Source organism: Tamandua tetradactyla, chromosome 11 (genome assembly GCF_023851605.1).
Source record: "Tamandua tetradactyla isolate mTamTet1 chromosome 11, mTamTet1.pri, whole genome shotgun sequence".
Classification (NCBI taxonomy): domain Eukaryota; kingdom Metazoa; phylum Chordata; class Mammalia; order Pilosa; family Myrmecophagidae; genus Tamandua; species Tamandua tetradactyla.
The window spans coordinates 29556716-29583918 of record NC_135337.1 but is presented as its reverse complement, the minus strand read 5'-3'; the positions used below and the strand labels follow the sequence as shown (position 1 = coordinate 29583918).

The 27203-nt window shown below is 48.6% G+C and overlaps 1 protein-coding gene across 1 annotated transcript in view; it reads left to right on the top strand.

Moving 5' to 3' along the window:
* Positions 1-1247: 1247 nt before the first annotated feature.
* Positions 1248-27203, top strand: part of ABCA4 (ATP binding cassette subfamily A member 4) — a 157356-nt gene continuing 131400 nt past the window's right edge. Inside the window, exons 1-6 of the mRNA XM_077119351.1 lie at positions 1248-1434; positions 8572-8665; positions 9835-9976; positions 12043-12182; positions 16237-16364; positions 21941-22138. Coding sequence (XP_076975466.1) covers positions 1369-1434; positions 8572-8665; positions 9835-9976; positions 12043-12182; positions 16237-16364; positions 21941-22138 — 768 coding nt within the window. The 5' untranslated portion in view covers positions 1248-1368. The remainder of the gene's footprint in view (positions 1435-8571; positions 8666-9834; positions 9977-12042; positions 12183-16236; positions 16365-21940; positions 22139-27203) is intronic.

The following is a 27203-nucleotide window of genomic DNA, read 5'->3' as shown; positions in this document are numbered from 1 at the left end:
TCTCATGGTTTCCAGGCAGTGTATACTACTCCTGCCCTCTCTGATTTTGCATAGAATTTAAATGGCTTGCCCAAGAACCCATCTTTGTCCCATGGGACCCTGAGCAAAGTACTTAATCCCACTAGGTTTCAGTTTCCTTGTCTGTAAAATAGAGCAAATATCTACCTCAAAAATGGTAGTGAGAAGAAAAGTACTACGAGATTTGATTTTGTAATTCATCAAGGCCTATATTCAATGCCTCCACCTCCACACAGCCTTTCTGACTTCCTTCGCCAAAACCATCTCTCTTCCCTGAATCCCCACCATACCCAGCCAGTATATTCATGGCATCCGTCATACACTCGAGTTATCTGAGGGTCTGGGTGGTCTCCACAACCAGACCACAAGGTCTGCGAAGTCAGCTTCCATTCCCACCGCATGGCTCTCTCCCCACCTCTACCTATGTCCCAGGACTCGAGAGTCCTTTAAAGAGAAGACACTTCTGAGACTTGAGGAGATGGAGGCTGATGGTTCCCAGTGGCGAATACAGAAGGCTTCTGTCTGGAGGTGTCCTGGGATCCCCAATCTGCCACTGGATGATGTGTCGACCCAGTAACAGCCCCTACTGCGCTGGAATAACTGGCCACGTGCTGCCTCCCCTCATGCCTGGGCAGTGTCAGACATGACTCATCTATCACGGACTCTGCCCTGTGGAGCCTGGGCAGTTTCAGTGAAGCTCCAATAACCCACAGCTAGTTAAACAATTTTAGTACAAGCGATAAAAATCATTTACCATTCCCTAAACTCAAGAGATGCCTCCAAATTGCTGATGAAACATCCCTTTATGGCGAGATGAAGGGCTGCAAAAGGAAGGGATCACTTCAGATCTAGCCAGTGGGGTGATTAACTTAAAGGGGCAGTCAGCCCCTGGATGCTGGCTCATGACCAGTTATTGCTGGGGGCAAATGTCCAGCTTATGCTAACACAAAGAGATTTTGCCCCAAATGTAAAGAGCAGATTCCCAAAGCCATCATCTTCAGGAACCCCAGGAAACCTTTTGATGGAATTGGGAATCTGAGAGTCATGGTTTCCCATTAAATGCTCCCACCTCAATTCCTTCAGTGCCTGGCCGCTGCATTACCAGGTTTCTCGTTCTCTTCCTAAAAATGAGCCAACACAGCATGTGCCTCCTTTCCCTGACAAAGGGCTTATGTGTAATTAAAAAGGATTATGCTTTGAAGGGGAAACTGGCCTTTAATCACCAAGAGAAGGACACAGCCGCCTGGGTCGGAGGTGCTCCGAGTGGCTTTTTTGTCCTTTACTGTCGCTGAGCCTCAGCCCCACACAGAGGTCCAGGAGTGAGCTCCTGGGGTCGGTTTGGCGGGCACCATGGGCTCTGTGAGACAGACACAGCTTTTGCTCTGGAAGAACTGGACCTTGCGGAAAAGGCAAAAGGTAACAGGGGCACTCTTGTGGTCTCTGGGTCTCTGCCACGCTGTGGGCCACCAGCGAAGCATGGAGCTAATCAGCCAGCAGCAAGAGTGGGGTGGGGTGGGGGTGGGGACGTGTGAGCAGCCAGTGGGCTTGTGCACAGTCAGGACTGATGGTGTTTAACTGTCTGTGCTTCCATGAGCCCCTCTGACAAGTGCTCTTCATAGGAAGACACGCTTCTCTCTTCTAAGCTGAACGCTTTCCACTGCCCTGCATGTGCACATTCAGATCTGCTTTTGCTGCCCCAGAGATGAACTCATTGGCTCCCTACCCCTTCCCCTGTGCTTTTGTGATCTTGCCATTGCAATCCGCCACACTCCTGAGCATCCATGCCGTGCAGGGGGAAGAAATAAGCCCCGAATGAGAGGCTCAAAGGAAAACAAGACTGCTCTCGAAAACTGCCCTGTTCAGTGATACCACACTCCATGGATTCTATGACACACACTGGGTGGCTTTTTTTTGGGGGGGAGGGGTTGTAATGCCTTTGAAATTGGACTGCATCTCATAACTGAGTCAGCTTAACTAGACACATTTTTCTCTGAAGGGTGCAGAAAAGAATGTATAACTGATGCTGTCTTAGGTTCATGAAATACATGATCAGCCGCTTACATCACAGACGTTGACTGAATCCTCTCAACAAGTAGACCTGAGGCTGGGCTGGATGGGGGACATCAAGAAGGCCAAATATCCCATGGGGAGTGCAGGCAAGGGCCACGGGGGATCAGAGAACCCTACGTCTGCATGTAAATGCCAACTGGCTTCTGTAAATCTTTTTGGAAAGGGGTAAGGAATGAATAGATAAGTATAAATAAAACAATACATTTGCAACAACTTTGCAGAGTCCTGCAAATGCCAAATGATGAGAGTTGCAGAAAAGATAAAGATATGAAGGGGGTAGGGCTGAGATAGAAAGCCGGGAGCCAGGCACACCACAGCAGTGCTAGGGAGGGGCGGGGAAGGAAGCCCTGCTGTAGTGAAGAAAGTGGCATTTGTTCCAAACCACAATTCAGAACGGGTTTACTTAGGTAGGAAATGTTAAGAAAGGGTTTTCTTGGGTATCAGAGGGATGTTTAGGAAGAAATGGGGCCCATGGGTGAAACATCTGCAGACCTTTAGTGGAGTGGAATGGTCAGAGTTCGGTTAGAGAGAAGTGAATATAAAAAGGTATTGGCTAAGTACAAAGCTGGTTAACTGAGAAGGTAGAAAAGAACCGCAAGGTATCGTAGAGGTAGCAACTGCAGCACACAACTACCGACCCAGAGGTGTCATCCTCTGGCCCCAGCTTCCGTGACAAGAAAGGATATTTGGGGGAAGTCTGAGGGCCAGTGCGAGGAGGGGCTCATCATTTCCTATGCCCCGGACCAGGTCCGCGGTGCAGCTGTGGTCTCTGGCCCTGGCCCGAAGGATTGGGTGTGGGGAACCAAGGGGAGAAATTGGAATTATTAAAACTTGGAAACATAGAGGAGGGGCTAGTAGAGCTGAAACTCAGACCTCTGAGGAGGGGGTGCAGAGATGCTGCTGCTAGGAGCATGGAGAAAGGGCCCTGGGGACTGGCTGCTGGGTTTAGAGCTAAGAGACAAGAGCTTAAATAAATGTAACAGAAAAAAAGGAGCAGCAAGGGGTGCCATCCAATCCAGGCTCAGATGCTTCTGTCAGGGGGTGCGGCTTGGAGAAGACAGGAGAGAGGCTGGAGGGGGAAATCCAGGAGAGAACCTGCTAGGCTCTGGGAAAGACCATTGTCCACAGGCTGCTCTCCTCTGTTAAAGCCGGTGTGATTTTCAAATTAGGTTGGAAGCTATCTGTGGCCCCCAGTGCTAACAGGAATGAGAAACTCAGTCTCTCCTTCCAGGAGATTCCCTTCTAGAATGACCACATTTTCAAAACCTAAACAAAATTCATTATTAAATTCATGCATCCATTCATTTGTGCCATCCACTGACAAATCTTTATTAATTGCCAGGCCCTATGGCAGGTGCTGGGTACAGAGCAGTCACCAAGACAATCACAGACCATGTCCGCCCGATGCTTACAGTCTGTGGAATGTCAAGGAAAATGCATTATGTGTTTTTCTCTTTCCCATAGGAAACTGAGATACTCATTTCATTCTTAATGTTCTCTTCATGGCCCTCAAAAAACATACCCGAGGACTGTAACTGCTGGCCTGACAGGATTCCATTTCCTTGGCAGGCCTGTTGCAGGTCCAGGGAATAGTGCTGTTTTCAAAGCCAGCGTTTGGCTCAGGTGCCTTCCCAGCCTCTGCTTCCTTTCCCTGGCACTGGGGATTCCGCCTGTTCAGGGACCCCATCCTCTCCACACTGGCCCCGTTTTCCATGTTGTGAGAGGTGGCTGGGGGCCCTGGGGTGGGGGGCACAGTTGCGCAACCCCATTGCAGCGAGATGGAGTCTCTCAGGCTGAGGACCCCGGCTTGGGGTTTGCATTTACTGTCATCCCGACCGCCGGGAAATTGAGTTCTTCTCTGGACGCGCCTCCAGACCACTTCCCCACTGCTTCCACATCCTGGGAATTTCCTGATTCCTGGATACGATGGAAGCAGCCCCCAGGAGCTCTGTGCAGGGTCTGGGATCCTTCCATAAGCTCTGGTTCTTCTGGAGGCTTCTGCCTCTAGAAAGTGGTGACTCAAAGAAAAGTCAGAATTAAAGCCCATACCTCAGCTCCCAGGTTTTTGATTCCACAAACATCTATAATGAGCTGAGTAAGAGTAAAAGCAGATACCAAATTCCCCCGCTCCTCCTCTCCCAATCCCATAAAGGCTTAAGATGGAAATCTTCTTTCCTCCCATTTTTTTTTTTGTTTGTTCCTCCATAAATACTTATCACAATGCCCAAGTGCCTGGCACTGTAACCGCCACTACAGTTCCACGAGGGAGCGACCACTAGGGTCCGCACAGGTACAGGGAAGCCTCAGTGACCTAAGAGAGGCTTAGCGACAGGTGGGGTTGGACCTGGGATTCCCACCCGAGCTGCGGGGTCAGGGCAGGCCGGCGCGGCCGCTGCATCACACTGGCCCACGTGTCCAGCCTTTGCTAACAGGCCGGTCATGGAGACGCCAGAGACGGGGCGACTGTGTATTTTATCATCCAGACAGGGGCACTTTTGAAAGTAAAACGGGGCACTATTAATAATCACGCCAAGCCATAAGTGTAAACCCAATACAGGCCCCGGCAAACTGGGGTGTCGGTCGCCCTGTCCCAGGGTGAGCTGGATATAGTCCCTGCCCACCAGGAGTTCGGGGCCAGGCAGGAACAGGCTCCCGGGCACAGTTCCTGCGCAGCGTGTAACAGAGGAGCAAAGGAGGCGCAAGGCGGGCGTGAGGATGGGCTGTGGGAGCTCCGAGAGAAATGGGGAGGGGGGGTGAGAGAAGACTTTCCAAGGAGTTCATCCCTAGAACGTGCATCCCCAGAGACGAGAGCTCTCGCCAGGGTACTCGATGAATGCACAGCTGCCCATTTTTGCAGTGGGCCAGGCAGGGTTTATAAAGGTCCCTGAGAACTCACAGTCTAGGGCCCCTTGGTGTCATCCTCTGGCCCCAGCTTCTGTGACAAAAAAGGATATTTGGGGGAAGCCTGAGGGCCAGTGCAAAGAGGGGCTCATCATTTCCTAACCCCCGGACCGGGCCCGCAGAGCAGCTGCGGTCTCTGGTCCGGCTCGAAGGATTGGGTGCGGGGAGATAGGTGGGTGTGGGGAAGTAGGCGGGGGCAGGGGGGTGGGGGGAGGCTGCGTGGCCAGGTCCAGAGTCAAAGAATCCTATCTGGGAAAAGCACCAACTCATTTCAAGCCTCAGCCACCGCCTTTTAAAATAGAAAACAAAGTGGGAGGGAAGAAAACCTAACAGGCCAAGTTTTAAGACAAAGTACTACGCTCCTCCCCCATGTAGACTGAGTGGTAAAGAGAGGGGTTGGGGAGCCAGAAAAGAGGGTGAACAAGGAAATGCTAGTTTGGAAAAAAAAAAATTTCTACCGGCCCCTTCTGAGCTTCTGCTGGACTTAATTAAAGTTACAGACATTTTTAAAAGGAAGGGGCGGGGGGAGCCAGAGCCGCCCTGAAAACATGTTTTTAATTACGCTGTGGAATTCCTCCCTAGGGTATGGCCGTGTGCAGTTGAGCATCAAGGACAAGGGGCGCCGCTTTGGGTGGGGTTGCTGAGCACGGCTCTGGGAAAGGGGGAGGAGGCTGTGGTGCGGACCCGACCTGCGGGGCTGGAGGACATTTGCTTGTGGCCTCTGTGCAGCGAGTGAAGTGTGAAATGCAGCCCCTCCCAAACAAACGCTCACAGGGTTAGAAAAATAACATCAACCTCTCAACAAATGTTTTTCAAAGATTACCAACCATAACCTAAACTGGTCGTTCTCAGCCTTGGCTGCACATCGGAATCACCTGAGAAGTACTTTTTTTATTTTTTAATACTGATGACCCATGCCCAGAGATTCTGGTGTAATTGATCTGGGCTCCCTGGATGATTCCTGCACGTGAGGACTGGAAGGTGATCATCTGAGGGCCAGGCCCCTTAGGCAGAAAACAGCAGCTGTAATTCAGAGCTATGGGAAAGAGGAACACCGGCAAAGCGGTTTCAGTCTCAGGGCCAGGGAAAACACAAAGAAGAGAGTGCTAACCCTGCCTTTGGTGGGAGAACTTTAAAGCACAGTGTTTTGCATGAAGTATATACTTCACAAATACCAGAATAAACGAATGAACGAATGAAAGACCTAATGAATGGATGGATGGATGGATGGATGGATGCATGGACGAAAGAGTGTGAGACCAGCATTTCTAAGATGGGGCTGAAATGGACCAGTTGGGATCTGGGAATTTTATCCATGGGACGCATAGGCAAGCCTGGCTAATTCCCTCCACTGGGCCAAGCCCACTCATGCCCAGAGCAAGAGACAGTGTGTGATTAGTTTCTCAGGAAGCCTCACGTTTCCAAACTAGCCACTGAGCAGATTTAAATCCAAAGAGAGAGAGAGAGACAGCATGAATATAGTGGAGGGCAGGCCTAAAAGGTTGCAGATAATCTAAATTATATCTCCTTGCTCTCCACCCTTTACAAAGTGCTGTCACCTGCAGGATCCCTGTAACCTTTGTAATAACCCTGTGAGGCAATAATAAATGACTGTGTTCATTGAGTGTTACCTTGTGCCAGACATTGCTTTACATATTTTACACTAATATGTGTCACCTTCGTGACAGTCTGGGAAATGGATCTTGGTATCACCCCCATTTTACAGATGCAAACATGAGACATGGAGAGGTTGAGTCAATTCTCCAAGGTCATACAGCTAATAGTAAGCAGATCTGCATAGGAACACAGGCACTTGGCCTCAGAGTCACACACTCTTAACCTTCAGTCTGCACTATAAGGCAAAATAGTAGTCCTACTTCACAGATGGAAAACCTGAGATTCAAGTTGAGCAAGCCCAAAAGTGGTTCTCAACCCAGGTCTACCCACTCCCAAATCAGCTTAATGTCTAAGAAACCAGGCTACTCCCAGATAGCCATTGCTGCCTCTTACTTGATAGAAAGCCAATGTTGCAAGCAGCTGTCTTAAAGAGTAAGATGTGTAGAATCTGGAATTGCATATCTCATTTCCTTGGTGAAGACACCAAGAACAATTTCCTGTTTCCTCACTCACATCTATCCCTCAGGTTGCTATCTTGACGAACTTGCTCCCCAACCTTACCTGATGGGTCTGGAATGGAAGGAATGAAACTGGGTTGCATGGCCCTGGATGGTGCATGTTAAATCTGCATTCAGTTGGTACCCTGGGCTTCTGTGTCTCCTCCAGCTTTCTGGGAGGAGAATCCTAGAACAGTCTTGACAAAGGCTCATTTACAGCTGTTTATTGAGCATGTACTACGAGCCAGACCCCATACTTGGTGCTGGAATCACAGCAGAGGATAGGACAGACATGGTCTCTACCCTTGGAAAACTTACAGCTCAGTAAGGTTCACTTAAATCGAGGAGTAATGAGCCTAAAGTGTGATGGGTGATGTGACAGGGGACATAGAAGTTGCTATAGGAACAGGTATGAAGACAGTTTAAGGAAAATCTCTCATAGGTATGCATGCTAATATGGAGGTAAGGTAGGAAAGAGAGGGCCAGCCCCTCCTCCCTTGATTTTTATGCCCTGGGGGTAACCGCCAACATTCCAATGACTGTCCCGTTTGTCAGTCCCCACTGGGTGGGAATTGCCCAATATTGGTATTTCACCTTCTTTTCGGGAGAATGGGGAGTGGGGTGGGGGTGGGGGTGTGTCTGAAAAATGAGGCTGTTAAAGAAAACCTACTATTCTTTCTTCTTCCCATATTTGTATATGTATTTTCTCTAACAAATCATCCCTAGACATATTTTGAGTTTATAAAAAATCACCACTCCTTAATTACCACCTGCCTCTAACCATTTTTTTCTTTTTCTTCAAAGCACAGTATTTCAAGGAGTCATTCCTTCATTCACGCGTTCATTCACTCAGTGCCCAAGTTTGGGAGGCCTACTGTGTGCCAGGCAGGCTAAAAGAAGGGAGAGCAACCGGGTGGGGCCAAAGGGCACTGGCCCTGCAGCCGGGAGCCAGGATGTTGGCTTCAGCGCTGTCGCTGCCAACGTAACATTGCTCAGCTCATTTGCCCTGCCTGGATTCCCGTCCTCATCCGCGGAATGAGAGGTTTCAGCCAGGTCTTTGCTGCCAGCAACATCAGTGTCATTGGGGATCTAGTTAGGAATGCAGGGTTGAGGGACCCACCCCGACCTCTAGGAAACCAGAATCAGCATTTTAACAAGGCTCCCTGGTGATCGTGTGCATTGTCAAGTCTGAAAAGCATTGAAGTAAATAATCGTGAGGATCCTTTACGAAGGTACTGCACTAAGGCAGTTTTCGAAGATAGAAGTCGAGAAAAACCCAAATGGATACAGAGTCTGGCTAATCTAATATTTTAGGGTAAAAGTAGTGGGGGCGGGAGGATAAAAGCGGAAGCACTTTTAGTTAACACACCACAGCCCAAGTGCCATTGCCTAGACAGTATGTCTGCTCTGGTTCTGTTTCCTGTGACAGCAGTGCTGCCCTTTCTCTCTTCCTGTTTTGTTTTTACAGATTCGCTTTGTTGTGGAACTTGTGTGGCCTTTATCTTTATTTCTGGTCTTGATCTGGTTGAGGAATGCCAACCCACTTTACAGCAAACACGAATGTAAGCATGTTGGGGGTAGCCTCGGCAATCACAGAGGAGACATCCTTCCTTTTGTTTAGAAAGGCATTGAGGGCTGGGATTTGTTCTGCTTATCATCGTTTCATGCCTATAATGCATGAAACAGAGGTCCATACATGGTACACAAACTCTAATATTTTATTTTTTATTTTATTTATTTATTTATTTATTTTTTATTAATAAAAAAAATTAACTAACACAACATTTAGAAATCATTCCATTCTACATATGCAATCAGAACTCTAATATTTTAATCTTATGCATCCTATGCAAATACTTATATGTGGTTACTGAAGGATTGCGGAATTGTTTGTTTTTGTTGTTGTTTTTCCTGTCCCTAAATACTCACTGGTTTTAAAGAGAACAGATTGTAGATGAGTTGTCTAAAATATTTTAGAGATCAACTAGGACATATGCCATATATAGTGCTAGGAAAAAAAAAGAGAAGGGATGCTTTACACTCACACTTAATGAAACAGTTCTCAGGTGTCAGAGATGTCCTGGGACTGCGTTGAATCTTGTGAGTGCCTCTTTTATACCATACATCTCTGGGAAGTCTTCAATCTGGCTTCTGGCTTCTGCCCTTTAGGTAGCTGGATGTGGAGGCCTCAGCAACAGTGCAAACCTCCTCTTTCTCCTTTCCTTGCTCCTTACCCTCCGACTGATGAGTTTCAAGCCTCAAGCTCTGAATCAGCCTCTCTCCATCAAACTCTGGCTTCTTTTCCTCCCTCCCAAAGAAACCATAACCTGCAACCTTACTCCATGCTTGGGGGTGGGATGCACAGTTGTTGAGGGAGCAGGGAAGCTATTCTCATCCTGGGAAACTCCTTCATCCTCACTCACTAGCAACCTTGTGGAGTTGTCTTTAACTGATGTTCCTCCACCCCACCCCAACATAGACAATCCCCCTCTAATCTTCTGCTGTGCTTCTTCCATGCTCTATTAGAACATTTGCCCATCTCACTCCTAGACTGGGTGCTTAAGAGAAGAGACCTGGTCTCCAGCCCTTAGCACAGGGCCTGGCTCCTATTAGATGCTCCTGTTTCTTAAATATTGTTGAATGAAGGAAAGCACCAGAGGGTTCCAGGCTCCTTCCTGCAACCAGCCTGGTCTCGTTGACTCACCCCTGGTCTTCATTTTCTCTTTCAAAGGCCATTTTCCCAATAAGGCGATGCCTTCAGCAGGAATGTTGCCGTGGCTCCAAGGGATTTTCTGCAATGTGAACAATCCTTGTTTTCAGAGCCCCACACCGGGAGAATCTCCTGGAATTGTGTCAAACTATAACAACTCCATGTAAGTGTTGAGATTCCTACCAGATGAAGGAGGAAGTTCTACACCCTTTCTCTCTCTGCCATACGCCTGAGCATACGTGCATGCCGGCACACGCACTCACATAGATGTACGCACAGGATGTACACACGGAAGGAGTATTTTTTATGGGAAGGAGGGGTTTGTGGCTTTCTGAACCCCCAAACTCATAGGAGTGGGACATTTTTTCTTTCTGGGACATTGTGTCAGCTGTCAGGACACGTGCAGAGAAAGCTGTAAATGCAAACCCAATTTCTTTGTCCTTATAGTCCCAAGATGCAACCTGGGCTCTGATAGCAGGTCTGAAATGCTTGGCGAGTTCCATCACACTCCGCCTCATTTCAAGCCTGACAGATCTCGTTCCTTTAAAAGCCTTTTTGGACAAATAAGGGCTGAGAAAAATGTCAGAAAATGTTGCTAGGCTGAATGAAACGCAGTTTAAGAGAAAAAGACAGATTCCAAATCCTCTGTTGTAATTGCCATCAACTCCCGTGGGTGGCAAAGTCCTAGGATAAGGTTTGAGAGTTGTGGTTCTTCCCCTTTGTGGCTGAAGAACATTCGGAGAAGCTGATGAAGACTCTGGCCCTTCTCCCGAGAAAAATGGACAAATGCACAAAAGCATTGCCTGTTATATTTGATTTCAGGGAACGTGCGGATTTCAGGTTAATAACCTCTAGTCTGGAGTTAAATTTCAAGTCGGATTCCCATGGGAAGAAATTCTGTCTTTGGAATTCCCCTTCAGGGTGGAAGTTTGGGGATAGCTGATGTGAACATGTGCCAGGAGTGCAAATATGGCCATCCTCCACCTGCCTCGCTGACTCAGCCGCACTGGTGAAGCCCGCACACAAGGGCCACAAACAAGGGTTCATAGGGGAGGGGGCTTCAACCTACTTGTATAAACACCAGGTCATGTGGCTTCCTGAGATGTTTGGTTACTCTGGTGTCTTCCTTGGGGATCTCTGGGTATAATTGCTTCAGAACAAACCTGCATTTAGACTAAAATTATGGAATATTCAGTAGGTCAGCCTAATGCTTGGAGGTAACCTTCACCAGGGAATAAACCATGGCTGAGTTTTCCCTGACAATGGCAGAGTGGAGTAGTTGTGATAGAGACTCCATGGCCCACAGCCCTATAATAGTTGCTAACTGACCCTTTGCGGGAAAAGTGTGCTGATTCTGGAATGGTAGGAACCTACAAGAGGGGACACATATATGCCTAGGGAAGTCAGGGAGGTAGTATTTTAGTTGGACTCACATTGCTGCAAATGGGGCTTTGAAGCTTTACAATCCTCACTTTCAACTTGAGACTCCTTGAGTTCCCTGAGAAGAAATGCTGGCCCATCCAGAGAGATCCTCTGGGGCCGTGTGGTAGATCAGCGAAGCTGTGGAGACAATTCAGAGGAAGCAACGTGGCGCTTCAGCGGTGCTGGCACTGGCGGTGTTTACAGATGTTATTGAAGAAGATTGAGGGGTGTGGGAGTGAGGGGCGGGGCGACTCCAGAGTCCAGCTATACTCAGCGTCTGAATCACAAAATCTGGATTTCACATTTCACACGTATACCTTATGGTTGAAATATTGGTTTATCCAAGGTTCTTTTGCTTGCAAGGCGCAGCCACTCATTCCAAACCAGCTTCGGTCCCTGAGGAAAACATATGCTTTGGCTTCTAGGCCTTCTCATACAGCCAAGAGCAGCAAGGCAGACCTCAGGTGGGCAGGGATGAGAACTGGAGAGCCTTCTGAATCTGCTCTCCCAGCTGTCTCCTGTTGGGGCTTGCAAGGTCCAGCGCCGCCTCTCTCTCTGCATCCTCTCCATCCCTGTGTCTCTACCTCTGGAGGGCAAGGCAGGCACAGTGTCTTCTGCCACTGCTGAAGCTGTGAGTAGAGTCAATCATTAGCAATTTCACATAAAAAGAATCTTCTTACTACATTATCTACCTAATGTAGGAACTGGGTCGATCATATAATATCATAAAGAATAGCACAGGGTGTTATTATTATCATGAAAATGAGTTATTTCTTCACTGAGGAAGCTCTGTCCTTCTTCTTACAGCTTGGCAAGAGTGTATCGAGATTTTCTAGAGCTCCTTGTGGATGCTCCAGAGAGCCAGCACCTTGGCCGTGTTTGGACAGAGCTCCATACCTTGTCCCAACTCATGGACACCCTCCGGACTCACCCTGAGAGAATTGCAGGTAAATGCGTTTGATAGTCTCACCCGTCACTTGTCTTTAACTTGCCTCACCAATCAGAGAGACTGAAAATACATCAATAAGGTAGAATATTGGGTGGAGAAAGTTACCAGAGGAGGCAGGAAGGATGGGATCCAGAGGTAGTATGTGAATCATCTTGGTAGAGACTACTGTTCTTCTAATCAGTCTAGAAGGTGACAAATTGGGAGAGAGGGTAGAAAAGTTCTCATCCTAAGGAAGTTTGGAATTAGAGAGAAGACTGTCAAGAGAGATCACACTCTGAGAAGTATGGAACTAGGTTAAGTGCTAGAAGCAGGGAGAGGGGTTTACAGAGTAAAATGAAGGTGAGCAGCAGCTCTCACAGGGTCTTGGAGAGAGTGCTAACCAGGAACATGTAGAAGCAATGCTATATAGCATTGAGAACCTAGGGCTGGCCAGAGGTTGTAGTTTATCATGACAGAAATACGTACGATCGTGTGATTTCTTCCCGTAACATTCAGCATCTCAGGCTCGGAGGCAGAGAAGGTGTAGTGTGGGTTGTTGCAGGGAGTCCAATCAGATTGGGTCTGATGGTCCAATCCAGTCTGGCTGGGAGGAAGTTTAAAGAAGGTGATTTCAAACCACTATTTCTCTGCGCTTTTTACAACATGTACCTGAGAGCTGAAATCACTACTTCCTAATCCAAAGGCAAGATGAATTGAATTTTGCATTGGCATTCAAGTGGTTCTTTTTGCAAATCTTCAAGCTGTGGGGGAAATTCCTCAAAGGAGAACAGCTTTGGAGGTTTGGGAGAAAGAGTTGGGGAAGGCCAGCCAAGGCTCCCCGAAGGAATCTGCGGGCTGGGAACAGAGACTTTGAAGAACCCCTGACCTTAGTGGCTGTGAGAGAGGACACGGGAACATCCCCAAGTAAGGGAAACAGTCTCTGAAGGAATTTCAGGCCCAGGGCTGACATCCACTGTCACGGACAAAGCTCACTCACTGTGAACATTCAGTCCTAAGCTGCAAGCCGCAGGGAAGACAAGGTGGGCGGTGCTGCTGGTGTGTGCTTTTGCCTGTCAGTCCCCTGGTCACCTGGAAAGTATGCCAATGGCTGAGCCAGGCATTTCCCTTTCACAGCAAACCTGTAGTGCTGCATTCTCAGCAGGAGAGGATTAATGGGAAAAGACCAGACATGAAGACCCCTCCCCTCGCCCCCGCAAAGCCCCCCTCTGTGGTCTCTCAATCATCACGAAACACCTTCTTCCCCTGAGCCATCAACAGTCTCCCTGGCTTCCCACCCGCCCCAACTCTCAGCATCCCTCAACTCCCAGCATCTCGAGAGCCCTGTCCCCCCACCCCCCACCTCTGGTCTTCCCAACTCCCAGCATCTCAATAGCCCTGTTCCCCCACCCCCCCCCACCCCCACCTCTGGCCTCTGGTCTTCCCAGGGAAGAGAACAAGAAGAACCACATTTTCAACTAAATCTATTTTTCTCTCCTCGGGCCCCCAGCTCACATTTCTCCCTCGGGAGTCTAGCAAAAGCTTCTGTCTGGTGTTGACCTCCTCTCACACTCGGGGCCCCACACTCTCCCTACAAGGTGGGCCCCACCCGCCCCCCACCCCCAGTGTGTGCGGAACCAGGGAACTCCTGCCGCTTCTCCCCAGGACCAAGCAGCACCGTCGCCTGGGTGGCATATTGTGCAATTTCTGGGCAAAAGCGCTCCCAGTTTCCCTTTTGTTCCTTCTTCCCAGCCAGATATTTGTATGTAAGGTCAGGTGGATAAGTTAAAGAATAACTAAGAGATAAATAGTCAAAGGGGGGTCCTGACTCTTTGGTCAGGCAGCAGGTATTTATTGGGTGACTCTTGTCATTCAACAGATGTTTATCGAGCCTGGGTGGCAGAGAGGGTGACCTCCAGGGTCTTATATCTGCATGCCTAGAGGTGTTGGGTAGGATGAGGGGTATAAAAGAAGCAGGTGTAGCATGCACGGGCGGTTGCGTAGTGGCATGGTGTCTTCCATGCGGGAGACCCGGGTTCCATTCCCAGATCACGCATCCCCCACCTACCCCCACATGAAAGCAGGTTGCACAGCCCCCAGCTCTCAAGTAGCTATGTGTGTGTGTGTGTGTGTGTGTGTGTGTGTGTGTGTGTGTGTTGGACGTGAGATTTAAAGGCTGTATTTAAAGAAGTCATTGAGAGAAGAGAAAGACCAATGGAGCAGATGCCCCAGGGGAAGGAGGAAAGGAAGGAACAGCTGAGTTTAGAAGACAGGACTTATGTTATGGAAAAGGAGGGAAGGTGGGTATAAAACAGAGCAGTCCCTCTCAGGAAGCTTCAGAAACAGCACTCCTCCTCCCTTGGGACCCAGTTCTGTCTTTTAAGGTCCCCAGAGCCCTTACACTTTCTTATTCAAAGGGAAGTAGTGCTGGGCTGCCTGGAGCATGAGAGAAGCTGCTGTGCCGTGGAACTTCAGGTGGGGCCTGCCCTCCCCAAATGGCCAGCCCTGGGGCATGGGCAGTCGAGCCCCTTCACGAGGAAATTATCAATAAAATCAATCTGGACACAAACTGAAAAGGAAAGGGGTAGTTGTGAAGCACTCGGGCATGGGGCTCTAGGCTACCAGGCTGCAGGGAGAATTTTGGGAAGGAGAGGATGGGGCAACGCGGAGTCAGGACCAGGAAGGAGCAGGGACATTTAATGATGAGTAAGTTAAAGAATGACTAAGAGATACGCAGTCCACCAGGCTCCTGCAGATGCAGAGAAACACATTTTCATACAACCCAAATGTCTTCCTTTAATGTTGAAATAGCTTCATCAAGATCTGGGCCCATTACCTTCTTTCCTGGGCCAGCAGCTCAATGTCTGTAGCAGTGGCCGGCTCGAAGGTCAGGGTGGGCCTTGGAAATAGGCAGAGGAGGTGGGTGCTGGTGCAAATTCCCTGACAAAGGTGAGAACAATATTAATGCAATTGGAACAAGTACTTATTGAGAACTCACTATTTTTTTCTTTTAATAGAGCAGTTGTAGGTTTACAGAAAAATCATGCAGAAAATTGAGTTCCCATATATCCCACATACATGTACACAGCTTTCCCTGCTATTAACATTATGCATTAGTGTGGTACCTTTATTACAGATGATGAAATAATATTATTAGATATAGACAGAGATCACTGTTTTCTGTCCTGGAAGCTAAGCACTTTACATGTCTTATTCCGTGTCACCTCTATAACCAGCCTCTATGGCAGATGTAGAAAATGAGGGCACAATTTCAATCACTTGCCCTAAGGTCACTTAAGAACTATTAAGAGTCCTTTATACCTCATTTTAAAGAAATTCCCACAAACAGCAGGTTTTAACATCATGCCCTGTTTGGCCTCTCCCAGAGGTCAAACGGGCATGATGTTACAAGCCCAGGCAAAAGGCCAAATGCCCTTTCCCACTTCAAACTTTTCTTTCCCCAAACAGCCCCATCTCTCATAGTTCACGCCATTTGCCCTCAGCTGAGAGCCTGGGCTGAGATGACAAAATACCAAGGAGAGTCCTCCACCCCATGACACCTCAGCGTGGACGGAACCCACGTCTCCTTCCACCCTAGACCAAGGTTTCTTAGCCTCAGCGCTACTGATATTTTGGCAGGGTAATCCTTTGTCGTGGGGGCTGTCCTGTGCATCGTGGGGTGCTTAGTAGCATGCCTGGCTTCTACCCACCAGGTGCCATAGCGTCCTCCAGTTGTGACAACCAAAAGCATCTCTAGACATTGCCTCCCTCTCTGACTCCATCCACCCTGAGAGCCATTATGCTAGGCTGACCCCTCCAGGGCTAAGTGCTTTCACCTTCGGCGTCCTCTCACTAAAATTTGCCCAGCTGCTTCCATGGGAAATGCTGGGCCTGTGGTGGTGGCTGCCTCTTCACAAAAGGCTCACCTCCTGACTCCCAGGAACCCCAAGAAGAGCGCCTTCTTCTGCGAGTTAAGTTAGAAATGCTTCCCAGTCAATTTCAGCTGGCTTTCTTTCTTTTTTCTTTTTTTTTTACCTTGCTCCTCTTCCATACCCTATCCTTTCGTTCATATTCAGGAAGAGGAATACGAATTAAGGATATCCTAAAGGATGAAGAAACACTGACACTATTTCTCATGAAGAGCATTGGCCTGTCTGACTCGGTTGTTCACCTGCTGGTCAACGCGCAGGTCCGGCCAGAGCAGGTAGGGGTGGGGCGGCCAGCGGTCCCTGCCCGGGGGGTGGGAGAGCCGGCTGTGCTCACTGAGGCCGAAGGAAAGGTGAGAGGGACCGGGCTCTTTCCCTTCTGGCTTTTCCACTCGGACTCTGTGTGTCCGGCCTCACATTCAGAAAAACACCTGCGGTCACTTGGGCTGAACGGCTGCAGGGGAGAATTCTGAAGCGGCGCAAATCCTGGCAGCACCTAGGGACCTCCGATGTTCATAGCTGGAGGGGACCTCCAAGACCACATGGCCCGACCTTCTCTTTTTATAGTCGAGGACTCAGAGGTTTAGTCACATTAATCAGATGCAGGGACTCTTCTAGGTTCTAGAATATAGTGTGAACAAAACAGACCGAGTCTCTGACTAGAGCAGTCACACTCCAGTGGGGGGGGGGGGGGGGGGCGGGCAACAGTCAATAATCCAGTAAACAAATGAATGTGGAATGCGTTTCCAAGTTGGGCTAAGGGCTGTGGGGAAAATCTATCAGGGTGAGGAGGTAGAGAGGGACTGGAGGAGCTTGGGGTCCTGTTTTAAATGGGGTGGTCAGGGAAGGCCTTCCTGAGGGAGTGGCATTTGAACAGCCTGACTGAAGGGAAGGCAGCTGTGCCAACTGTGAGAGGAACGTTCCTGCCCGAGAAAATGGCAGTGCAAAGGCCCCGAGCGTGCACGTACCCACCCCGAGGTTACAGAATCTGGTGATGGCCATGCACAGGGCCCACCTCTGATGTCCTGGGCCATGTTCTCCTCAGTGCTGGGCACACCCGTGTCCCCCTTGCACACTTCTGACCACACCCCCAAATCCTTCTCATCCATTTTAGTCATCTCCTACATTTACCCAGAGCATTTTTGCCCCTAATGAATGATGCTTGCATCTGTTAGCTCCTTTGTTCCTTACCACAATCCCGAGGCTGATCAAAGAGATGGGGAAACTGAGGTCCTAGGTTATCGAATGATTTGCCCATGGCTCCAGAGCTAGAAGTTGGTGGAGCCAGCGCGGAATGCACGTCTCCTCACTCCTCCCCCCATGCCTCTCACTCTAGGTCAGTGGTTCTCAAAGCCCAGGGACCAGCATCGGCGTTGTCTGGGAAGTCGTTGGAAATGCACATGATCAGGCCCCACCCAAGGCCGATGGCGGCAGAGACTCTGGGGATGGGGCCCCGGCAGTCTGGGTTTAAGGAGCTCTCCAGGGGATTCTGACCGAGCTCCGGTGCGGAGCCGTCGCTGGCTGCTGGCTGCTGCCCGCCGCCCTGGTGTGTGCAGGCCCCCAGGTGATGCCGCAGTGAGGGGCACTATAACTGTGCCTCCTCTGACTCCAGGGGGACCGAGACATACACCAAGCATCTGGGTCAGTCCTAAAAGGTCCACACAGGGGACTGTCTCAGCCCAGAGGGGGAGGGGCCCAGCCCTGCCCTGGGCGCGACTGGTTCAGTTGAAGAGGGTTTTGAAGCTGGTTCCCTACATTTCAGTGGAGAAACCCATTCCTGCTTTTCTGGCTTCTCAGACCCTGAGGTCACCATGGAAAGTAGGTGAGGGGAAGTGAGGGTCAGCCCTGAGGCCCTGTGTCAGGCCCTTGGAATCAGGCCGGGGCGCCCGGGGCTGCTCTGCAGCCCCTCCCACCCCATCAATTGCTCATTTTCCTCTTTGCTTTCTCCCCGGCTCATAAAACTCAAGTCCTGGAAATGCCTGTGAGGACTTCCAGTTGATAAGAAAAAGAAGATGGAGATAAGGGCAGGAATTTCGGGGAAATTTCTTTCCAGTTCCTCACTGATGTGACATTTGGTTCGCCAGTGGCTGGGCTGCTGGCACCAGGGCTGAGGGGCCAACAAGGGACCAAAGGCCAGGGTTGTGCCTTTGTTTAGAGTTGTTGGCACTGGTTAGCCGGTGCCCGCCTGACTGGCAAACCCCAAGCTTAAAGGGGAGCCAGAGCTTTATGGAGGCCTCTTCACTCTGACCCAGCTCTCTCTGTGCCTCCCAGGCCCACCCTGAGTTCCTAATGGCTGTTTCTCTCTCTATTCAACTCTGTGATTCTTTGTCTGCTCTGTTCCCTAGAACTTTCTGCCATGGTGGCAATATTCTCTCTGCGTGGTCCAATACTGTAGCCACCAGTCATGTGGCTGTAGGACATTTGGATGGGACTAGTGTGACTGAGACTAATTTTGAATTTTATTTCATTTCTATTCATTATGTGGCTTCTTGCTCTCTAATTGATAATCCTCATCAACTATAGAATTTTTGTTCTTAATCACTCAGGACAGGACACCCTGCTAGGTCCTTTTAGCCTGGTATCTGAGCACCACATTGAAGGGAGTTGTGACAACGCCTTCCCTCTCTATCTAGGGAATTATTAGACAATGAGAAAGTGGTACATTTCTTTGGCTCTCCTCTTAGCCCTGTAAACTCCTACCTATGTGTTAAAGCCCAACTCAAATGTTTCCTCTTCAGTAAAATAATTTATTAACCCTCTTTTTCTTTTTTACTTGAAATTTTGTAGTTTCTTTTTTAACATTTTAAATTGTGAAATATAACATCTATACAAAAAAAGCTATAAATTTCCAAGTACATTTTTCCAAGTAGTTATAGAACAGATTTCAAAACTTGGTATGGGTTAGAGTTCTACAATTTCAGGTTTCTCCTTCTAGCTGCTTTAAGACACTGGACACTGAAAGAAATATTAATATAATGATTCAGCACTCATACTCATTTGTTAAATCCTATCTTCCCTCTTATAACTCCTCTTTCTCTTTTGATCCTTCTCCCAATCTTTAGGGGTATTTGGGCTATGCCCATTCTAACATTTTCATGTTGGAAAGGGGTGTTGACAATATAGGATGGAGGATGGAGCTAGTTGTGTTCTGAAGAGGCTGGGCCCTCTGGGTTTCAGGACTTATCTGGCCTAGGAACCGTCTGGAGGTTATAGGTTTCTAGAGAGTGAACTTAGTGTGGAAAGCAAATTTGGTATGTGAAACTTTTGCATAATCTCAGGTAGAGCCCTAGATATTCTTTAGAGTTAACATAAATGATTGGTGGTTGGGGTTTGACAAACTGTGGCAATTAGCAATATTTAGCTGAAGCTTGCTTAAGAGTAGCCTCCAGAATAGCCTCTCAACTCTATTTGAACTCTCTTAGCCACTGATACCTTCTTTTGTTATATTTCTCTTCCCCCTTTTGATCAGGAAGGATTGTTGATCTCACGGCGCCAGGACCAGGCTCATCCCTGGGAGTCATGTCCCACATTGCCAGGGAGAGACTTACACCCTAGGATGTCATGATTTTCCTTGCAGAGTTATAAATCCTCTTTTCTAAATCCTGCCTTCTTCTTCCCCACTCACCAGAGTGGACCAATAATGATGAAGCACAAGCTTTGGGTTCAAATATCAGCAAGGCCACACACTTAAGTGTTCTGCCTCAGCAGAGTTAATTAACCGCTCTGTGCCTCTATTTCCTCATTTTTAAAGTGGAGACAATAAGAATGTCTACCGCATATGGTTGTTGTGAGAGTTAAAAATATGTCTATGCATACACACACACACACACACACACACGCACATATATCAGTTAAAACACTGCATGGCATATAATAAACACTCTGTAAATATCACCTATTTTTTTCCTACCCATTCATAACATTTCTTCTTCTGTGCCCTCATTTCACTATGTCCAATCTAGCACTTATAGCTATTTAAAAGCCTATTTATTTCCAGCTAGTAGCAAACTCCTTGAAAGGCAGGAAATTTGCCACATTCATCTCTGTATCTCCAGTAGCTAGCATAGTCCTGCAGAAAGACCGCTCAGTGGATAAGCATTAAGTGAATGAGTGACCGAGTGGGAAAATGAGCAAGGGACTTTTGTGGTTTGCCAAATTCCCCACCGCTTTTTTTTTTTTTTTTAAAGGAAAGACAGAGAGAAGGAAGGAAGGAAGAAAGGGAAACATTTTTAAACATTTTCTTGTATTCTGTTTCTCCGTTTTTGTTACATGGGCTGGGGCCGGGAATCGAACCGAGGTCCTCCGGCATAGCAGGCAAGCACTTTGCCCGCTGAGCCACCGCGGCCCGCCCTCCCCACCGCTTTTGTGGTGAGGCCGGTAACCTCCTCAAGTCACTTAACCCTTCCTCCATTGCTCTTCTCCTCTAAACTGTGAGGGATTTGGACAAAATGAGCTTATTGACAAACACAATTAATATTTTAACTCTGGCATTATGGATGGGTGTGGGGTTTTGTTGGGGGATAAGAAGTGAGGTGTGGGCAAAACAAGAAGGCTCTGTTGGATCATGTACACAATTACAGGTCCCTGAGATTGAAGGAATCCACATTAATCCATTAGCTTTGACCCCTTTTGCCTCATTGCAGGACCAGACATCCATGTGTAGTCTGGACAGTCTTCATATAGGGTAGGTAGCCAAGCCGGGGCCAGAGGATGGTGTGATTGGAAGCCATGGGGAAGCTTTAGTGCCCAGGGGAGCTCATGAATCTGTTCCCACCACTTGGGATCTTGCACATTCTTGGAGTCCAGGACTCAGGAGGCAAGTGCTGTGCCAGCTACCAAGAGCCTCCAGCCAGGCTTGATGCCCCTCCTTGCCATCTTAGTGTTTGGAGCCCGTCACAGGAAATATGCTTCATGAGTCACCATCCATGTGTTCCACAGAAACTCATGGTTTTGGGCTACCCAGAGGGCTAGGGTTGCCAGATAAAATTAAGGCTACCCAGTTAAATTTGAATTTCAGACGTACCATGAATAAGTTTTGTAGTATAAGCATATCCCATTTGGAACCCATTTGGGACATACTTATATGAAAAAAGTCTTGGGTGGATATCTGAAATTCAAATTTAAGAGGGCATCCGGTATTTGTATTTGCTAAATCTTTCAATGCTACAGAGGATGAGAAAGGAGAGAGGGGTTTGTCATTCGCCACCACTGCTAATGCAGTCTGGAAATTTCCTGTCTCAGCTTCAGGGAGTGTGTCCTGATGGTACCTTAGCATCATGAAGCTGAGAAGGAGGTTTACCAAATTTTAAATGGCTCTCTAATGAAATGAGACTTGCAGAGTGTATTAGTTTCCTATTGCTGCTGTAACAAATTGCCACAAATTCAGTGGCAATTAAATCAACCCAAATTTATTATCTTATTGTTCCTGAGGTCAGAAATCCAGAAGTCAAGGTGTCAACAGGGCTGCAGTCTTTTCTGGAGACTCTGTGGGAAAATCTGTTTTCTTGCCTTTTCCACCTTCTAGAGACTGTCCCACATTCCTTGGTCCATGGCCCCCTTCCATCTCCAAGGCTAGCTATGGCCAGTCAGGTTGTCCTCACATGGCATTGCTCTGACACTGTTTATTCCGTCACCCTTTTCCCCGTGTAAAACATCTTGTGGTTCCATTGAGCCCACCCAGATAATCCAGGATAATCCTGTTTTAAGGTCAGCTGATGAGCAACTTGAATGCCGCCAGTGCCCTTATCCGTCCTTGCCCTATGACATAACATATTTGTAAGTTCCAGGGATTGCGATGTGGACATTTTGGGGGGACCAGTTTTCTGCCTTCCTCAGCTGCCTCCCCTTTCTGCAGTTTGCTCACGGAGTCCCCGACCTGACGCTGAAGAACATCGCCTGCAGCAAGGCCCTCCTGGAGCACTTCATCCTCTTCAGCCAGTGGCGAGGGGCGCAGACAGTGCTTGACGCCCTGTGCCCCCTCTCTCAGGGCACCCTGCAGTGGATGGAAGACACTCTATATGCCAACGTGGACTTCTTCAAGCTCTTCCGTGTGGTAAGGGAGGCTTTTAGCTGCTAATTCCTCTGGGCAGCAGGGGCTGATGTCAGGCCAGCGGGACCCATGAATTGAAGTTGAGGAGGGTGTGAGTCTGCCTGGGGTTCAGGACAATTCTTGAGGAAGGGCCAAGGAACCTTGACTGATGGTATTTCTAGTGCAGCGGCCCAGGGATCCAGCAGTCATCATTAGAGTCACCGTTAGGTATGTGGTTATGGCAGGTTTGTGTCCACCTCACATGTGGGATCTATCTTCTCTGCCAACTCCAGCAGTGGTGTACGGGAAGAAGCTGACCTGGTTTGATGCACAGTCCTACCATTTCCCAGCGAGGTGATTTCCTAAGCAAGATATTTAGCTTCCGCATGTCCTATTTACTCATCTATAAAACAAATATAATACTTTATAGGGTAGTAAGAAAAGATACATGAAAAAAATAGATGCAAAGAATTTAATAGATTCTTATCAATGAGAGCTCATGCTCCTTTGGGTCTGGTCTCAGGTTGTGGAAAGAAGATTCATAGTCTCAAAAATTTGGAAAGCCTTGATCTAGTTCAACCCTCTGTTTGAGAACTGCATCCCAGCAGGCTGCTCAGGGCTGATACTATCCCCTCCTTTCCTAGGAGATACGATGAGAAGGTACTGTACAAAGGAGATGTAGAATAGCAGTTCTCATCTTCAGAGAACATGAAAATTAGGGAAACTGGTGAAAGATGCACATTCCAGATCCAAACCTCAGAAGTACAGGAGGCCTGGGCTGGGCCCAGAAACTTCCCTTTTACATTAGGTGATGAGAGTGCAAGCAACTGAGGCCACACTGGAGATTCAAAATTAGAATCCTTCAGAGAAAGTAACATATATTTCCAGTAGTTTGTTGTGTTTTCTCTTTTGCCTACATTTTTATTTTTCTTGAACTGTGTTGTGGGGAGCATTGGGCACTGAGAACTTGACTGAGGAATTTGCGTTTTGTCTATTTTGTGGTCGTCCTCTCAATTTCCAGAAAACACACTCTCAGCCTGTGTTACAAAATAAGTTGAAGGCTTTTGAAAACAAAGCAAGATAAAACAAGACCCCATAGTTTTCGGAAGAGCTCATAATTAATCCCTTTCAAAGTATGACTTCCCCCTGGGCAGCATCTCTACAATTTCCCCAGCTCGTCAGGGTGGGTCTGCAGAGTGGAAAAGGAGGCCCGGGGCCTGTGCCTCCCACCACCACTGAGAGTCCAGGACCCCCAAAAAGGTCTCGCGCCTCCCGCAGCCTAAAAGGAGAATAAAGAGCCGTGCAGTTCAGAGTTCTCCATCCAAAGTTTCAAGAGCAAGCCAGGTTTTAGACACACTCCTCGGTGTGTTTTCAGAAGCAGACAGAACAGTGAGGCAATAAGGATCCTTTATCCCAGGCAGCTAACACCGGAGTGGTGTATCTGTGTTCACCGAGCCATCAGGGCTTCCTGGTCAGGCCCCCCGGTGCCCGCACCCTCGATGGGGCAGAATGAACAGCATCTGTGCACCCGGCTTGGGTGGGGGTGCAGGGCTCGGGCTTCCAGGGTGCCCATGCGTGAACGGTGCACTGCTCAGCATGAAGAGGGAGGGTCCTGCTCCTTTTCATGCCGCACCTCGGCCATCGCTGTAGGTGAATTTGCCTTCCAGGGCATGCCAGGGATTCTAGGACAGTTCTAGAGGTGGCAGGATAAAGGGACTCCTGGGCAAAACTGATTTTTAGGGGCTGGACTCAAAACTCAGGCCACTGACTGCAGAATGTTTCGTTAACAGACCAAGAGAGACCAGAAATCTGAGAGCCACCTGCTGCCCTGATGAGTGCTGGGACTCAGAGATTAGGGGTAACTTTGCCCGGTTGCCCTCCCGGATCTCAGCTTACCACCTGGCACTCAAACCTGAGTCAGGCACCCACCAGGCCCGGGGACTGTGCTGAGGCCAAGGGTCCAATTGTGACCCCAAATCTTGGCTCCCACCTTCATTGGATGGGAGTCAGAGCGGAGACCATCACACAGGCCTGTCCCGGCACTGAGGCTTAGACATACCAACGGCAGCAGCCTTTGTCCCCTGAGCAGTGCTTCTCAGCCTTAGCTGCATGGGGAATTGCTTGGGGAGATTTTCAACACTACACATGCCCCCCCCAGCCCGCCCCCCAGATTCTGATTCCTTTGGCCTGGGTGCAACCCTGGCGTTGGTATTTTGAAAAGCTTCCCACATAATCCCCATGTCTGGCTGGGGTTGAGAATCACTGATCTAGACCCTGGGAGTTTGATCCACAATCACAATTTCTGTGGGTCAAACATAATAATAATAGTCTCCAAAGTGAGTCTAAGACTGCAGAGCCCTCTCCCCTGATCGCCCATGGAAGCAGCCTCTGTGGAGATGCACCCGCCTGCTGCTCCACTAACAAAGCCAGCTGAGGGCAGAGGCTGAAGCGGGCCTAGAGGCAGCCTAGAGAAGAAAACCCTGGCTCTGCCCACACTTGGTGTCCCCATCTCTGGGGGGGGAAAGACAACCGAAATGGGACACGTGGGCCCCAAGCAAAGAGGACAGACACCTTGTCTATCCTTCTGATGCCCTGGAAATGTACTTCTCCATTTGACATAAATATATATATACATATTAATAACAAAGAAACCCAAAAGAAATTCCAGGCATTAAGATAGGATTTTTGCTTTTATGCTTCCTGTAGCCACTTATTAGTGGTTTTAGAAAAATGACCCTGGGGCAGACACAGAAAGGCTCAGGCCAGATCCCCTGGTCCTTGGGAGGGCATCCGCCAGGCAGGGACTGCTCCAGGGCCTGGGAAAGGGCCTCTGGGTGGGCGGGGCTGTTATTGCAGCTGGTTGGCCAGGAGCCGCTGGGGCTCCACGTGGTGGGGGGAGCTGCGCCCCTGCCCTCCACGCCCACCCGCCCGACAGGGTGTAAACAAGGTTGTGTTAAATGCCAGCGCAGTTTTCATCAACAAAGAAAGGGAGAAAAACTCAGAAAACCACTGTGGCGACATGCCCCTGTTGTGTAAGGAGTAGGCGGTGCCGTCGGGGTGAGGGGACAGCCTCAGGGACCCAGGAACCTGGGGAGCTTAGAGAATCCCAGAGGAGTATTGGGGGGTTAGCACCAACTGGGGTCAGCCGTGTCTTTCCTCGGCTTCCTGAAGATCAGAAGTGAGTGCTGTCATCCTCCACTCTTCCACATGCAGGGTCCAAGGCCTTACTCCATCCCACCCATCCCCATATGTATACTCACACACCCACTCACACTCATTCACACACTTACAACCTATACACACACACTCCCACTCACACTCATTCACACACTCACAACCTACACATACACCCACTGGCATATCTCATACCCACACTCGCTTGCATACCCACACCCACACATTCACAGACCTACTAGTACACACACTCACGTGCACTTGCACACACTCACTCCCACACACACACACATATGGATTGGAGGCCGGGTGACCTAGGAGTGCTGGGAAAAAAGCCAAGAAGCCAAGTGACTGAATTTACTTCAAAGAGATTTAGTCCCTCTTGGTTTCACCTAGGTTGGGAGGGAGCTTGCCTTCCCCTGTGGCCTTTCCAGGCTTAATGCCCCAGCTTGAAACTCAGAAGTGCAGCCCTGGGCCCAAGGTGTCATTACTGCCAGCCCTACCTGAAATGTTTCACACCCCATAAAAAAAATTGCGTGTCAGTTTCGGGTGAGGGGTGGGGATGTTTCCCATCAGGTTTGGCCCAAGGCTGGCTTGCCCCTCCTCCCCTCCTCCTCCCTCTACAGTCCTTCCTGTTTTCTCTCCAGCTCTGGTGCATGGCTTTGAAATCTTGCTGAGAAGCAAATCTGTCCCTTCTGCTTCAAATGTTTATTTGTGGAAGTTCGGCAGGGGAACTGAGGCGGCTGCCAAGACCTGCCACACTGCTGGGAAATCTGAGTTTCCCTCCCTTCCCCCTTCCCTTCTCGCTGGACGTGGAGAGAGGAAATTTGGCCTCCCCAGCATTTTGGCTCATGGTTTTTCCCCTTTGCAAAACGGCTTCCAGTGTGGCATGATTCAGCCTTCTTTTCTTTTCCTAAACTACTCTTCTGTTGCTGGTTTTACTTTTTTGACTTATTTACCTTGGTGTCTTTGACGACAAAGTGGCTGACTTCAGGAGAAGAAAAGACTCAGTCTTGGGGGCTCTGACTACATGTTCCTTTAAATGTCCTGTTGGTTCTTGGCTCTGCTCCCCGAATTCCTGAATCACTGGGAATAAACACAGGTGGACTGCCCACTGCCCAGTGAGAGCCGGCCACTGTTTCTTCTCTCAGGGGTCATTCGTTGCAGTTTGTTAAATTTCAACTATGTGTTTTAATTTTCTGATGGATATGGTTGTACCAAAAGTCTCTGGAAAAGCCCCAAGTCTCCAGGATTTTATAACAAGATGCCATTAATGACTTAACTTCATGATTTCCTCTCCTTTCCGATTTCCAAATCTGTTGACTTTCAATTTTTCTCCCACTTCTGCCTGAGGATTTGGGGAAGGGAGAAGAAAAAGAATTGATGCCAAGTCCAGTAGCACTGAGGGGCAACAGAGCTGTCAAGGGAAAACAAAACCAAGTCAGTGAACAGTTTTGTTTTTTAATTATTAAGCCACAGCAAGTATATCTGATTTACAGCAAATAGTGTTTGTTCTACCATCTACAAAAATACGTGTGTATGACACTCAAAATTTCCCTGTGTGAATGGATTTGAATAAAGAAGAAATAAAAAAAAAGAAATTGAAGAGAAGAACCAAGCTTGCTACACATTCATTAGCCCACAGGTGGGACTGTCATTGGCCTGCCTGGATTTCTTTCAGGCTCCAGGCAGGGAGCAGGGCTTGTTTTCATGACAGATCAAATATTTTTTTAGGGATTTGAAAAGGATGAAGTACAGAGAGGTCAAAAACTAAAGCAGTAGGGGCGCAAACAGGCCCTGGAAAGGTTGCTGTTTAGAAGAACGAGCCCTGGGGTCCTGGCCTTTATTCATATGGTAAATATAGAATGAGTCTGTACCGCGCGCGCGTGTGCAGGAAGGGTTTACGCCCCAGGTA